Below are 12364 nucleotides of genomic sequence, written 5' to 3' on the forward strand. Positions count from 1 at the left end.
GAGGGGGGGGAAGTCACGGGCTGCGTGCTTGCATGCGTGCGGAGTTTCCCCGCAAACCTCCCTCTCGTTCCGCTACCTGAGCGGGCTGAGACGGGGCCAGACCACTAGGAGAGCTTAGGGCCCGGGCGAGTCTGTTTATTGTCCCCCTCGGCTTCTCCCCCTTTTTCTCTAGGCTAATGGGTCGGCCCGAGAGGGGGCGGGGCCGACAGGTAGGTGACAGCTTTGTCGCTCTGCCGCGGCTCTGCGTTCCTGGGCTGGTGGGTGGCTGCCCAGCTCCGGGGCCTGGCCCCGGCCCCGCCGCCCCGGGCCTGCGCCCCCGCCCGTGATCAGCGCTGGGCTGGTGGCGGGGTGGGAACTCGCAGCGCGGAGGGATTTTGGAGGCCTTAGCGCGCCGCCGGCTGGGGACGGGGGTGGGCGGTAACAGCGGCAGCGCAGGGGCTCGGGCGGCCGCCGCGGTGCGGTCCCGGCAGGCAGTTACGGAGCAGGCCGGGGAGCCTCTCGTCGGACAACGGCGCGTCCGTGCAAAGTTTTCAAAGTTTCCTTTTGAGGGTCCCGGGCAGAAATACCCGTGCCGGAACTAGCTGGGGTCCCGGCGAGAGGGTGGCAGTGGGAGCGGCCATGCTCCTCCGTACACAAGTAACGCCCTGTTTCTCTCCTGTACGTTTGAGGTGCCTTCATGAATAACTTAAATGACCCTCCCAACTGGAACATCCTGCCAAATCAACGAGAGCCCGGGGATGAAGGCAGCAGATGGAACTACGCCTTGCTGGTCCCCATGCTGGGCTTGGCCGCTTTCCGTAAGTAGCGCCCAGGCCTCCCCACTGGAGCTGGAGCGTGTGGCTGTGCTCAGGCGTCTCACCCGCCAGCCAAGGGGGAATCTCTCGAGCTGTGCCGTATCACCCCATCTAGGGATTTCCTCTGATCTGCTCATTTATAATGTTATCAACAGTAAGCACTGTTTATAACATTAAGGCAACTGCCATTTTTCACACATGGAGTTGAATCCATATTTTTCTAAGCTCCAGTTTACAAAGCTCTCTCAGAAGAGTGGACATATAATGTGTTAAAGAGTCCAAAGGTAACAGCGCAAGGAGCTGCTCATGTATATCTACTGGACCTGAGAAATTCTCAGTGCAGTTTTTGCATTGAAAACCTCCAGTTTGTTTCCCCGTAAGTTTATTTTTCTTCTTTAATCCAAGAAGTATATGCCTTAGCAATAAAAGAATAGGGGAGATTTTACTTCGAAGGAAACACAATCACTCAGCATGACTTCCTGTGAAACATGAACCCACAGAAATACATTTTGTGGGACATGTGAATGTTACTGGGGAGGGCAGGAAAGAAAGTTTTTTTACCACTTAATACCTTCTTTAGAGGCGTAGTTAATTAATCATACCCATCAACGTTGTATGTGTTATACTTATGTCTGAAGTCTCATTTATATATGATAGGTTGGATCTGGACCAGAGAATGTCAAAAAGAAATAGAAAGAGAAAAAAAAGAATATTATAAAAAACATGCATCTTTACAAAAAGACCTGGAAGCCAAATACCGGGATATAATCACAGAAAATCGTCGCACAGTTGCTCACTTGGAGTTGGAGCTTGAAAAGGAACGCAACAGAACCCTGAGTTACCGTGAAGCCCTTGTGTCTCAGAGTCGCAAACTAGTAGAAGAAAGAAAGATCCTGGAACAGGAGCAGGAGAAGTTAGAGCGAGAAAAACAAGTCCTTTTGCGCTCAGGAGCAGCAGGGAACTTGTACCAAAGCTGTCTGGCAAAGGAAGAAGAGTGGCAAAAGAGAGCCAATATTTTACTGAAAGAATTTGAAGAGGGACTTAAAGAAAGACAGGACATCTACTGCAGTCTTGTTGTACCCAGAAGCCAGAGACTAGAAATAGAGAAAAATCTGCTAGTTAAAGCAGCAACTGATCCTGTTGCTATGGCTCTACATATGGAAAGTGGCTTAAAAGATATTTTCAAACATGATAACTACTGTGGCAATCTGCTGAATAGAAACAAAAGTCAAAATGGAAGACTTATGTGGCTGTATCTGAGATATTGGGAACTAGCTATTGAACTACAGAAGTTCAAGAGGGCAGAAAAGGCCATGTTAGGGAAACGATAGGTAGGGGAGGTAATGGGGTTTCATGCGACCCACCGTGCATAGTAAGGGCAACCACAGTTGTAGTCTGAAGCTGTTAAATTCTGCTGTGTTTCCGTTTCTCCTCCTTGTTGCACTTGTATTTGCATGGGACATGTGCAGTGTTGGTGCCTTTCCTTTCACTGTCTAACAATGAATGCTCCAGTGAGCTATGCATGCTCTTAAACTCTGTGAGTGTGTTTGTATTGCAAACTGCAGCGTAGCATAGAGATATGCCAGCTTCCCTAAGTATCAGAAGCAGTGAAACAGAGCTCTGTTTAGAGTGATTTACCTGGTTGATGGTCAGACTCCATCAACAGAGAAGTGTAATTTGTCTCCCCCAAGTGGGGTAGCACACTGTGTTCCTTATCCCTAATGTTTTACATGGTATCTCAACACTATCTTTTTTAATTATTATTTTATTTTTCAATTGTTTGTTTAAGCAAGACTGATTTTGAGGCAGATGTTTGGAAGAGACCATGTTTGAGCAAGGTTCTTGTCACGTAAATCCTACATGTGTATACGTACATTTATATCAATATATATGTGAATATGTGTATAAATGTATGTATTGTTATTCTGAGGAGGGAACAGTATGGTCATGCTTCAAATTAATCAGTCTTGCATTGTCTTCCAGCTTAATAATGCAAATAGCGCTTTAGGTATTAAATAATACATAATATAATAATACAAATAGTACTTAAACATCCAAAAGATGCTAATTAAAATAACACATAAAGAAACACATTGATGAAAGTTATTGGAGCGAGGGATCCATGCCTGAATCCTAGAGAGTGCATGAACTTGAAGTTATATCCTCATCATACTGGAGATATGTTAAGAATACTTATGTTTTTTTCTCAGTCAAGGTTTTATTTGTAACCTAACAGTGTGCCTCTGTTACAGACATCACTGTGCTGCTGCCTCTGCATCCCAGCGCACTGGCTGGTTCCTGGTTTGCTTGCAGGAACCTCTGTGGCTTACAGCCATTGCACTTGGCTCTGTTCCTTGGACAGGTCCTGTTTGTTACTTGCGGATAGGAACCTCAATGCAGCCTGCACTGGTAGCCACTGCCTCCCTCCCTGACTGTCTTAGTTCTCCCAGAACTGAAGTATGCTTTTCTATGACTCTTAAATTTTGAGCTTATGGTTCACCACTTCACGTACACATGACCATGAAAGCCTACAGATGTATAGCTTTGTAAATTTTTAAGAAAGGAGGCTTTTCACTTTAGCTAAAACAGTAAAATAAACAGATCTAGATTTAAAAAAAAACCAACCAACCAAAAAAACCCACAACACCCCAGTGCATTTCTATGCTTGAAATCTCTTAAAACTTTGAGTATTCTTTGGGGCCTTGTAGCAGTATGACCCATCTTTTTTCAAATGTGACATGTATTTTGGAGAATAACACTTTTTTTTTTTTTTTTTTTCCTTCCTCCTTTCTAATGTGTCTTTAGACCTCAAAGGGGCAGTGTTTACCCTTTTGTTTATAACATCTGGTCTTCTCTGTTACTTGCCTTTGGTTAGTATTGTAAGTTGTCAGTTCTTTAATTAGCAGTTCTTTATTTACTGAGGGCTAGACATGACAAAGGCATTTTCTCTAGGCAATCAGCTACTGCATGCCCCAAAATCGATCCGGCTAGGTGAATGCCTACCTGAGTTTAACAGAGAACTCCAGCAGATGTGAGTTTTTCTTTTACTCTTTCCTTCTGGTTTCATTTCAGTCTAGGCACAGAAGAAGGCAGATAAATCTTTTGAAGTAGTGTGTGCAACCTAATCCAGTTACTCAGCAAAAATATCTAACATTAAACAAATTCCTTGAACAGAGTATGTTTCCCAGCTACTCAGTTTTCCTGTTGTGATTTTGCTCGCCTTGGTGGTACTAATTACACTGTTGTATTGATTCATTAGTCTCTTATGTACTGATATATTGTATTTTTGTAAATAAAGTTGTAGACAGACAGACCTGAGGGGGGAAAAAAAAAAGAGATAGTATCACAAACACCAGAAAGGCCAAAATTTGTCTGGATGCCAAGTGTATGCGGGATGGGAGATGAGAAGGCAATTGCATTACTGCTCCTGCGTGACAGCCTGAGCCAAGCTGCTGTAGCTGGCCATATGCACATGCACTAATTGCCCAGTAGAACAAATTAGTTTGAACAAGTCATTACCCTGTGTGTAATTCCTCCAGGATGTGGAAAGCGCGTAACCACACAGCTGTGGCACATCTCATAGGTACGTACAGGCAGCTAAGCAACTCGGCTGACAAACAGCAGCCAGTGAATCAATGCCGGTGTATTTAAGACTCATACCTTGACTTTGTACATATTCATTAGTTCTTAGTATTAAAGGATCAAACATCCTATGCTTTTTCAGGTTTTTCGTAGTTTGTCACTGACATAACTCAAAATGTTTAAAGAAAATGTAATCAAGAGGGTAAAATATTTTTTCAGGATAAACATGGAAGCTGAAGCATCATATGCTCAGCTGTACAGGGTTGGATGCAATCTAATGTTTGATACTCACTTCACTTCTTTAGAAGTATCAACTATTTGTATAACTAATTGTTGAACTATTTTTCATAGGCACTTTGCAGATCAGTGTATTAAGACTGAAGAGTTATTTGAGGAGGATTTTTTTTTGAAGTGTGTAACTGGTTTAGAAGCACCAGTCCTATTAGTTTCTACCAAAACTCATGTTTGTTGGTGTGTTACATATTTTTGAAACATTCCCCCTTTGTAAGTTGTTATACTGAAAGTTCTGTTGTGAGCTTCATCTTGCCCAGCAACTGTTGTTCTGCATTGGTTATTTGTTTGGAAATGCCCATATATATGTAGAATGCAAGAATAATTTGTTTTTAAAATACTTAGTGAACTTTTTTTGGTTATGAAAATGGACACTCACCTGTTAAACAAAAAATAACAATTAATAAAAACCCTTACATATTTCTGCACTGTTTTGTAACTTGGGCAAGGTGGGCGGGAGGAGTGGAATTTGCTATTTTATTGCAACTTTCTAAGCAAATTGCACAATTTTAAGTTTTTACAAATTGGACAATATTTAAATTGGCATGTAAAAAGTTTTGGTCTTTGTGCTGAGAAGGGAGTATGTTGGAAAGGGTTTTTTTTCTGTCTTGGGAAAGAACAGCATTGTTACACAGATAAGTGCACCAGCTTTAGCTAACGATGAGTGATTAAAGATGAGCACACCACTGAAAGACTGGGGTGATTCCTTCTGTCTGTCTGTTGTGTATTCTGCCTTCCTGCAGGATCCCTCACGTGACTCATTCTGCACATGAACTTCTAATTTCCCTGTGTGGATTTTCTCATTTCCCTGCTCTCTGTGAAGAGATACGATCCAGCTGCTCTAGGACAGTGTTCGGACACTCTGGGAGTTGTTGTTCCCTTCATAAAAGATTCTTAATCTCTTTGTATTTGACGCAGTTCTTCACTTTTATTCATCCCTCACCTTCACATGGAGAATGCCATCCTCATGGAATATTAGAAATTAAGAAAAGAGTACAGCTTCTTATCAAACTGAAAACAAGAGTTGATATTTGTTATTAGAACTTCAGATTTGTTATTATAACTTCTGTTTAAAATTGCCACGTTTCAAGTCTTAAGAGTTTGGGGTTTCTTTTTAATGTATATATTCTTCAGTTGGTTCACACATCTGGGGCTCACAGCCTTTCCTGAAAGTTAGTAATATCCAGGTTGGAAGAGATGTCCGAGGGCTGTGAGTTCCTTACCAAAATAACAGTCACACTTGAAGGCTGTGGTAGTGGTGCTGGGTGTGGTGGATGGGGCTTCAGGTGTCTGCTCCACAAGCATCTGAGAAGGGAAGGTCCCTCAGGGAAGCCTTCAGCCTCGTCTGAATCCTACTGGGGTGTGCCCTGAGAGCAGCTACACACAGGGGTTTCACCGCTTCACAGCTAACTTGTCCCCACTGAATACCCCACAGGGCGGTAGCTGTGTTAATATGACTTTCTACATTTAGACACAGGTAAGGAAACAGGCTGAGACATCTTGTGCTTTCAATAAAAACTAAACACATGTTCTGTTTGACCTCTCTGTTGTGTGATATGGCTGCTGTCCTGGTTGCATGCAGCGCAAAGAGAAACATGAAACACCCTCTGGACTTCATGGAACTTGAACTGAGTGCTAGAAAAAGGAAATCTCCTGAAGTGGGGTGGGTAAGGAGAAGCAGCCCAGAGGGTCTGGCCTTCTCTCGCTCCTTCTGCCTAAATAGGGTCTGCCAGAAGATGGCTGACACGACAACGTCTTGCTCAAAGGGATGCTGTGCTCTGGAAATGATAGCTCTGTTTAAGCCTCCCTTTACCTTTTGCTCATGCCTTTGAGCACTCCTGCATGAGGATGAGATAATAGTGAGAGTTCCTCTGTGGAGGATACAAGACAGAAATAGTAGTCAACGGTTCAGGTATTGTGGCTCAGATAGGTCCACAGGCCAGCTGGATTATAAGAATTCACCAGAACAACAGTTTGGGGACTCTCAGTTCATCTAGCTGAAGGCACCATTGCAGGGATGTTTGCAATATCGGCATCCAGGCAGCAAGATGGTAAAGAGATTCTATCTCTCCCATGAGCGTTATCCTATGCAAAATATCCCAATAAAAATAATAAAAGTTCTTCTGTGAACATGTGCAGCAGTGTATTCAGTCAGTAAAGTCCAGGTGGGAGAATGAGAAACCATTTCTCAGCACAGAGAAGTTTCAAAATCTTGGAAAAGTGTCAAAACCTTTACAGAAAGCTCACAGCTTTGAAGACCCACACAGTTCCAAGACTCACATATTTGGTGAACTATGCAGACATGAATGGTGCAGCCTGAACTTTAACATCAGAAAGGCTATCAAAAAATGGTCACACCTCCCGGCTTGCACATGTGATCGCCTACTGTACAAACAGCATTAAGGGTGGTGGCCAACAAGTCACCTGTGTGGCAAGCTTTACTGTAAATGGACAAGCGCAGTCATAGCGTATAATCCTACTCACAAGGTATCACTATCTGAGAAATTACTGTGGAGACTAATTACAGAAAGATTATGGATAGCCAACAGAGAAAGTGAAAAGATGAAACATTACTGGTAAAATAGCCCTGAAAGTGGTAGCTACAGGGTATAATACTAATGGCAACAACTAAACAACTGAAAGCAAATGGTGTCTCTAGAAACAGTCTGTTGAAGAGTCTGAAGAGCTCAGAGGGACTGTGAGGCTTGTTGTGATGGCCATTTGCTGTCATGTGCCTCAGGGAGCCCTGTGCTCCAGACTGGTCCCTGCCCCAGCTGTCCAGCTGCTGGAGAAATGCCTCTTCACCCTTCTTCTTATAACTGCTCCTGCGGGTTTGTATTTCGGAGACACCTCCCTTCTGAACTTGATTTACACAATCAGAACAAAATCCTCAGCTGAAGTGGTTGGTGCTTTGTGCTATTAAATACTACCTCCCCCTCGTGGCTGATGGCTCCTCTAGCCAGCAGCCCCAGCAGCACCTTCTGTTCCCATGAGCTCCTCTGGAGCCCATCTCCAATGCTACACAGTCAGAGCTCTCATGTCCAAACACGACTGGAGTGTAATAACAAAAAAGATGAGAAAAAAATGTGGTGTTTGGTGACCAAGATGGAATGAGCTTGTCTCCACTTGCGGTAGACCTCTCTGCAAAGGTGGCATGCAGGAGTTGGCTGTAGCTCAGCAACCTGTTAGCATCTCGTTGTATACTACATCACTGGAAAAGAAAACAGGAATAACCTTGATTAAAGAACACTGTTCAGTGCATAATGAACATGGCAAGCAACAACCTACAACAGTCAACATGTTCTGCTGCCTGTTAGAGAAGGGATGCCTGTGGTGAGAGAGATCCAAGCAATAGCACTTTACTGGCTAAGAAAATTAGAGCGAGACTGGCTATCAAGGAATCAGATAATTTGGTGCTGTTCACAGAATTATTTCAACACGTATGCACCTTACCTGTAGTTCCCTCCAAGCTGATTCCAAAGGTGACAGCAATATTTTGGGGATCTTCTGAATGTATGCAGTGCAATGTTAAGGACAGCACATCTCCCTCTCTGGTGTCAACAAGAAGAACAAAACAAGGAAGAAGGATGATGCCACTGGAGCTGCTATTAATTCAGTGAAACATTTATACACAAGGCTGAAATAAGTGTTATGCAAACTGACAGTATATACAAAAATAAAGATTGTGCCTATTTCTGGAAGATAAAAAAAGGGGAAAGTACCACATAGGCGTCAGTGTCAGCTCAGTTCTGGATGAACTACAGCAGATGTGATGTTCATAGCCTGTTCCCTTTAATCCTTCAGTGGCTAAGGACACTGCCCTTACTTCCACAATAAACATGGACTGGCAATTTCTAGACATGTCATATTGCTGAAGGAAACTCCCTGACACCATAAAACCACTCCAGAACAGGATGCTTGTGGAAGTCATTGTATATGTTGTGTTCCAAATAGCCTGAGACAGAGTTTCAATGACAGCTCAGTGCTGTACTGTTTCTCCTCTGCAGTGATACTTGCTGGCACAAAAGGACTTCTCTCCCATCTGGAGAAGTTTACAATTGCATGAAAAGAGATTTTGTCTGCCAAGTTAACTGGACTTCTCCAAAGCCTTCAGGGTATCCCTACTTGAACTGCTCTGGGCTGATGGCAGCAGCCTTGAAGCACGCACGTGGGAAATCAAATCACGCCAGCTGAGGAGCTGTGCCTTTTGGTTACTTATCAGGTAGAGTTTGAGGACAACAGAGCATAAAACTCAGATCAAGTTAAAGATCTACAGAACATTTCTTGGCAAGTCAAGCTCTATAACCACCTGCCGTTGATTGTTAGCCTTAAAACTACGCAACTCTGAAACATTTTGCCTGCATATCTCCTGTTCTAATATGATCATTAGTGTCCCCTAGCCTGGGGATTTTGAGTCTTCTCCTGAGCCTGGGTGCTTCTCCTGGTTCAGTGCTCCCTCTTTGCATAGCTGGTCAAGGATTTTATTCATTGGCAGCTCGTAACAGGATTTTCTGTTTTCTCCGCATATTTTAAAAGGTGGTCCAAGCAGATTTTGCCAGGGGCAGATTGTCAGAGAGAGCATTTAATTTAACCTCTGAATTTTCTTCTTCTTCTTCACTTTTATTACATCTTTACCACTTCACATTTCCAAATGTGTATCCTATTCTTTAGGCATTTGGCTGTGTAGTTACCACCATGTTTACATTTCCATCTTTTCTTGGTTTAAGCTTATCACACAACCAAGAGTAACTGTGATTGCTGTATATGTTGCTTTGACTACAAAGTAGAAGCTGGCTGAAAAAAGTAAGATTAATGCTGGTGAGATATTGCTGTAGAACCACTAGACTGAGAGATTTCACACCAGTATCTGCTACAGTGCTAAAAAGGGTCAGAAAATAATGTAGTTAATCTTAATAGCATGGTATATTGTAAGGCAAGATTAGAGAACAAACTTGGTGTTTATGATTAATTGTCTTTAGCTGCAGCACTCTGTAAATGTCTCCCTGAAAATACGTGGAGAGTTACAGACTTGTCGTCTGTCATACCAGGGATGATAGGATCACAAGGAAAGAACTATATTATATTTAATTCCCAAAATTATGACTGGATACAAACCACATATATTGCCGCTGCTCTCTGCTTTTCTTAATGGTTTTAAATGAAAGGAACTGAGTTTTGTAGAGAACAGACCTCTCCCCTGTCTTGCTGGTTGCTCCTCATCCTCCCCTTCACAGGACACAGCCAGAAGAGGTTCCCCAGTGCAGTCCCCTCCAGCCCATGGTGGAGGGCTGAAGAAGACAGGTTCTGCAGCCAGGTCCTTCAGCCAGGTCCTTCAGCCAGGTCCTTCGGTCAGTCAACTCAACTCATTAATGGGAGAGAAGAACCTGTCCTTTTCCATGCAGGAATGGCTTCCTGCGGTGTGAGTGAGCTGTGCTGGCCCAGAAATGCCCACACCAGTACGAAGAGAGACCCCCAGAAGGTCAGAAGCAGGAGCAGGTGCTAGGTGGTCAGCCTGGGTGTCAGGCCTCACCTGCACATCAGGGGAGGAGGGCTTGTCTCCCAGCCAGGGACAGTACTCATGGAGCCCAGGCTACCACAGACACAATGGCGGCTGTACATAGCCAGGAGCCCCTCAACCCAGGTGAGTACTGCACCGTGCCTGGACCTGGCCCCACGGAGGCAAGTGGGCAGCTCCGTCCTTGCTGTTGTCTTGATTTGCATCCTCGATGTCCTTCTACTGCCATTTCTTTTCTTTACTGCTACCCCCTCTCATGCTCTTTCCTACCATCTTCATCGTCCTGCAAGATGAAAGACATTTTCATCTAAGAGAAGGAACATGCCCATATTCTTTCACAAATGTGTATGTGTGTATATTCCAGTAAAATATATGACTTTTAGAATGTGGATATTTCCTTTTTATTCAAGTTTTTGTAAAATTGTGACTTACTTGTGGACAAGTTGGCTTACTCTTTTGTATTTTAACTTTTAACTTTTAACTTTTGAAAAAAATAGTACATTAAAATACGGGGCGTAGAAGACAAAAAGACAAATGTGTCATTAGAAGTGTTTTAACGCAAGTAATCCAATCTAAATGTAAGATACATTTTCTCCTGCATTTGTAATTAGGAATTTGCAAAACATGTCTTGCTTGGCAGTCTGTATTGTGAAAGGATTGATTTTGTAGAGGTTTGTTAGCCGTAACAAATGCTACGGGATGTGCCAAACCTAAGCCTTGCATTACCTGAAGGAGTTTACCTTAGAGCAAAGGAAAGGGCTCTGTCGAATAAGCAAATGACTGTGACCACTGCAGAGCAGACCCAACTGGTTTGTTCGAGTCCACAGGGTGGCAATATAGACAACCCATCCCTGCAATTGTGCCTGTGGTCGACCTGGTGTCACTGGTCCTTCAGAAAAAGGCGCATTGCCTCCCAAGATCACTAGCCATACGATTATACTGATAAACAAACTTGAGGTAGATGTTATAGCAGCATACTTGCTTCTGTAAACATTTAACAGCTGATAGATTACTAACAACCACTGGAACCCAGCATCACCAAAGTAAGATAAATTTCTCTGTAAAGGCATTTTGGATTATATGAGTACAATGCAATCTGAAATGTACTTTTGGATCCTGATGGAAACTATGTGCACATTAAACTTATCAGAGAGAAATTTTCAGATTACCCTCACACAAGTGTGAATTTATTTCCTATCCTATTGATTTGTCCTCATATAATTTGATTCCTGAAGGAACCTACATTCGTTTCTTCCATGTCAGCTTGCACTGTCCTTAAGAAGAAACATGCTGGTTTAGTTTCAATAAATTCTATACAGACTCCTGATTGTCAAAGATTTCTGATTACACAGAAGCATTAGGTTGTACCTGTAAGATATGTTGTCTGGCCATCATGTAATCATGATCTGATTCAGTTATTGAAAGAGGCTCTACATACAACTTTGAAAAGCTGTAGAACTAAAGCCTACAAGTCAGAGAATGTAGAAATATTACAAAATAAATTAGAGGAGGATGTTGGTTTCTCCTATTTGTCTTCTGTCTGCCCTTTATTACTGCTTCATGTTCCCTACAGCATGAACAGAAGGATTATCTTCGAACGATTCAGGAGGCAGAATAATAACCCAGATAAGTTGTGAGCTCCTGGACCGTGCAGTTTCTTGCACGGTCTTCTGTGAAACTGGAAGTTGAAGAGCTGCAATTTGAACATTCTCTGTTGTCACTTATAAGTGAAAATTGATTTTTCTAGACAAGGGAGGTACAGTAAGTATAGTCTTTTTGGACTTCAGTAGATCAGTTGCCACTTGACCACAGCTGGATGTATTAGCTGAACTAAACAGGAGATAAAAAATGAATGGAGAACTAGGTAAAGAGCTAATGATGATGGTAAGCTGCTCTGAAAGAAGAAATGATGGCCTAAGGGAAGGTTGCTGATGCAGTTCCTCAAGAATCAGTTTAGGAACAGACTTCTGTCATTCTTCCAATAATAACTAAGGACAAAAAATAGTAGCATGTTAGTGAAATACTCATGACACAATCTCAGAAGTATTATGAATACTGAAAAAGTATCATTCAGGAAGAACTAAGTAGCAGAAACTGGGTGAAATTTAAAATATGCTTTTGCTAGCTTAGAAAAAGAAGTTCTGCCACAAGCTAGGAAATCCTTAGTTGGAACCGCCAAAGG

General features: G+C 42.8%; 1 protein-coding gene across 1 annotated transcript; it reads left to right on the forward strand.

The window, feature by feature from the left end:
- The first annotated feature begins 265 nt into the window (after nt 1-265).
- Nucleotides 266-3415, forward strand: CCDC127 (coiled-coil domain containing 127). The gene is made up of 3 exons (XM_086740470.1): nt 266-348; nt 669-797; nt 1452-3415. The coding sequence occupies exons 2-3, from the start codon at nt 677-679 to the stop codon at nt 2123-2125; spliced, it is 795 nt and encodes a 264-aa protein (XP_086596596.1). The 5' UTR covers nt 266-348; nt 669-676; the 3' UTR covers nt 2126-3415.
- Nucleotides 3416-12364: the final 8949 nt, after the last annotated feature.

Source organism: Chlamydotis macqueenii, chromosome 2 (assembly GCF_036417535.1).
Source record: "Chlamydotis macqueenii isolate bChlMac1 chromosome 2, bChlMac1.mat, whole genome shotgun sequence".
In the NCBI taxonomy this organism is placed as follows: domain Eukaryota; kingdom Metazoa; phylum Chordata; class Aves; order Otidiformes; family Otididae; genus Chlamydotis; species Chlamydotis macqueenii.

Excerpts from the sequence above, each read along its gene's own strand:
- CCDC127 (XM_086740470.1), top strand. The coding sequence starts at position 677 with ATGAATAACTTAAATGACCCTCCCAACTGGAACATCCTGCCAAATCAA. Across the intron at positions 798-1,451 it reads GCTGGGCTTGGCCGCTTTCC|GTTGGATCTGGACCAGAGAA; the intron begins GTAAGTAGCGCC and ends TATATATGATAG.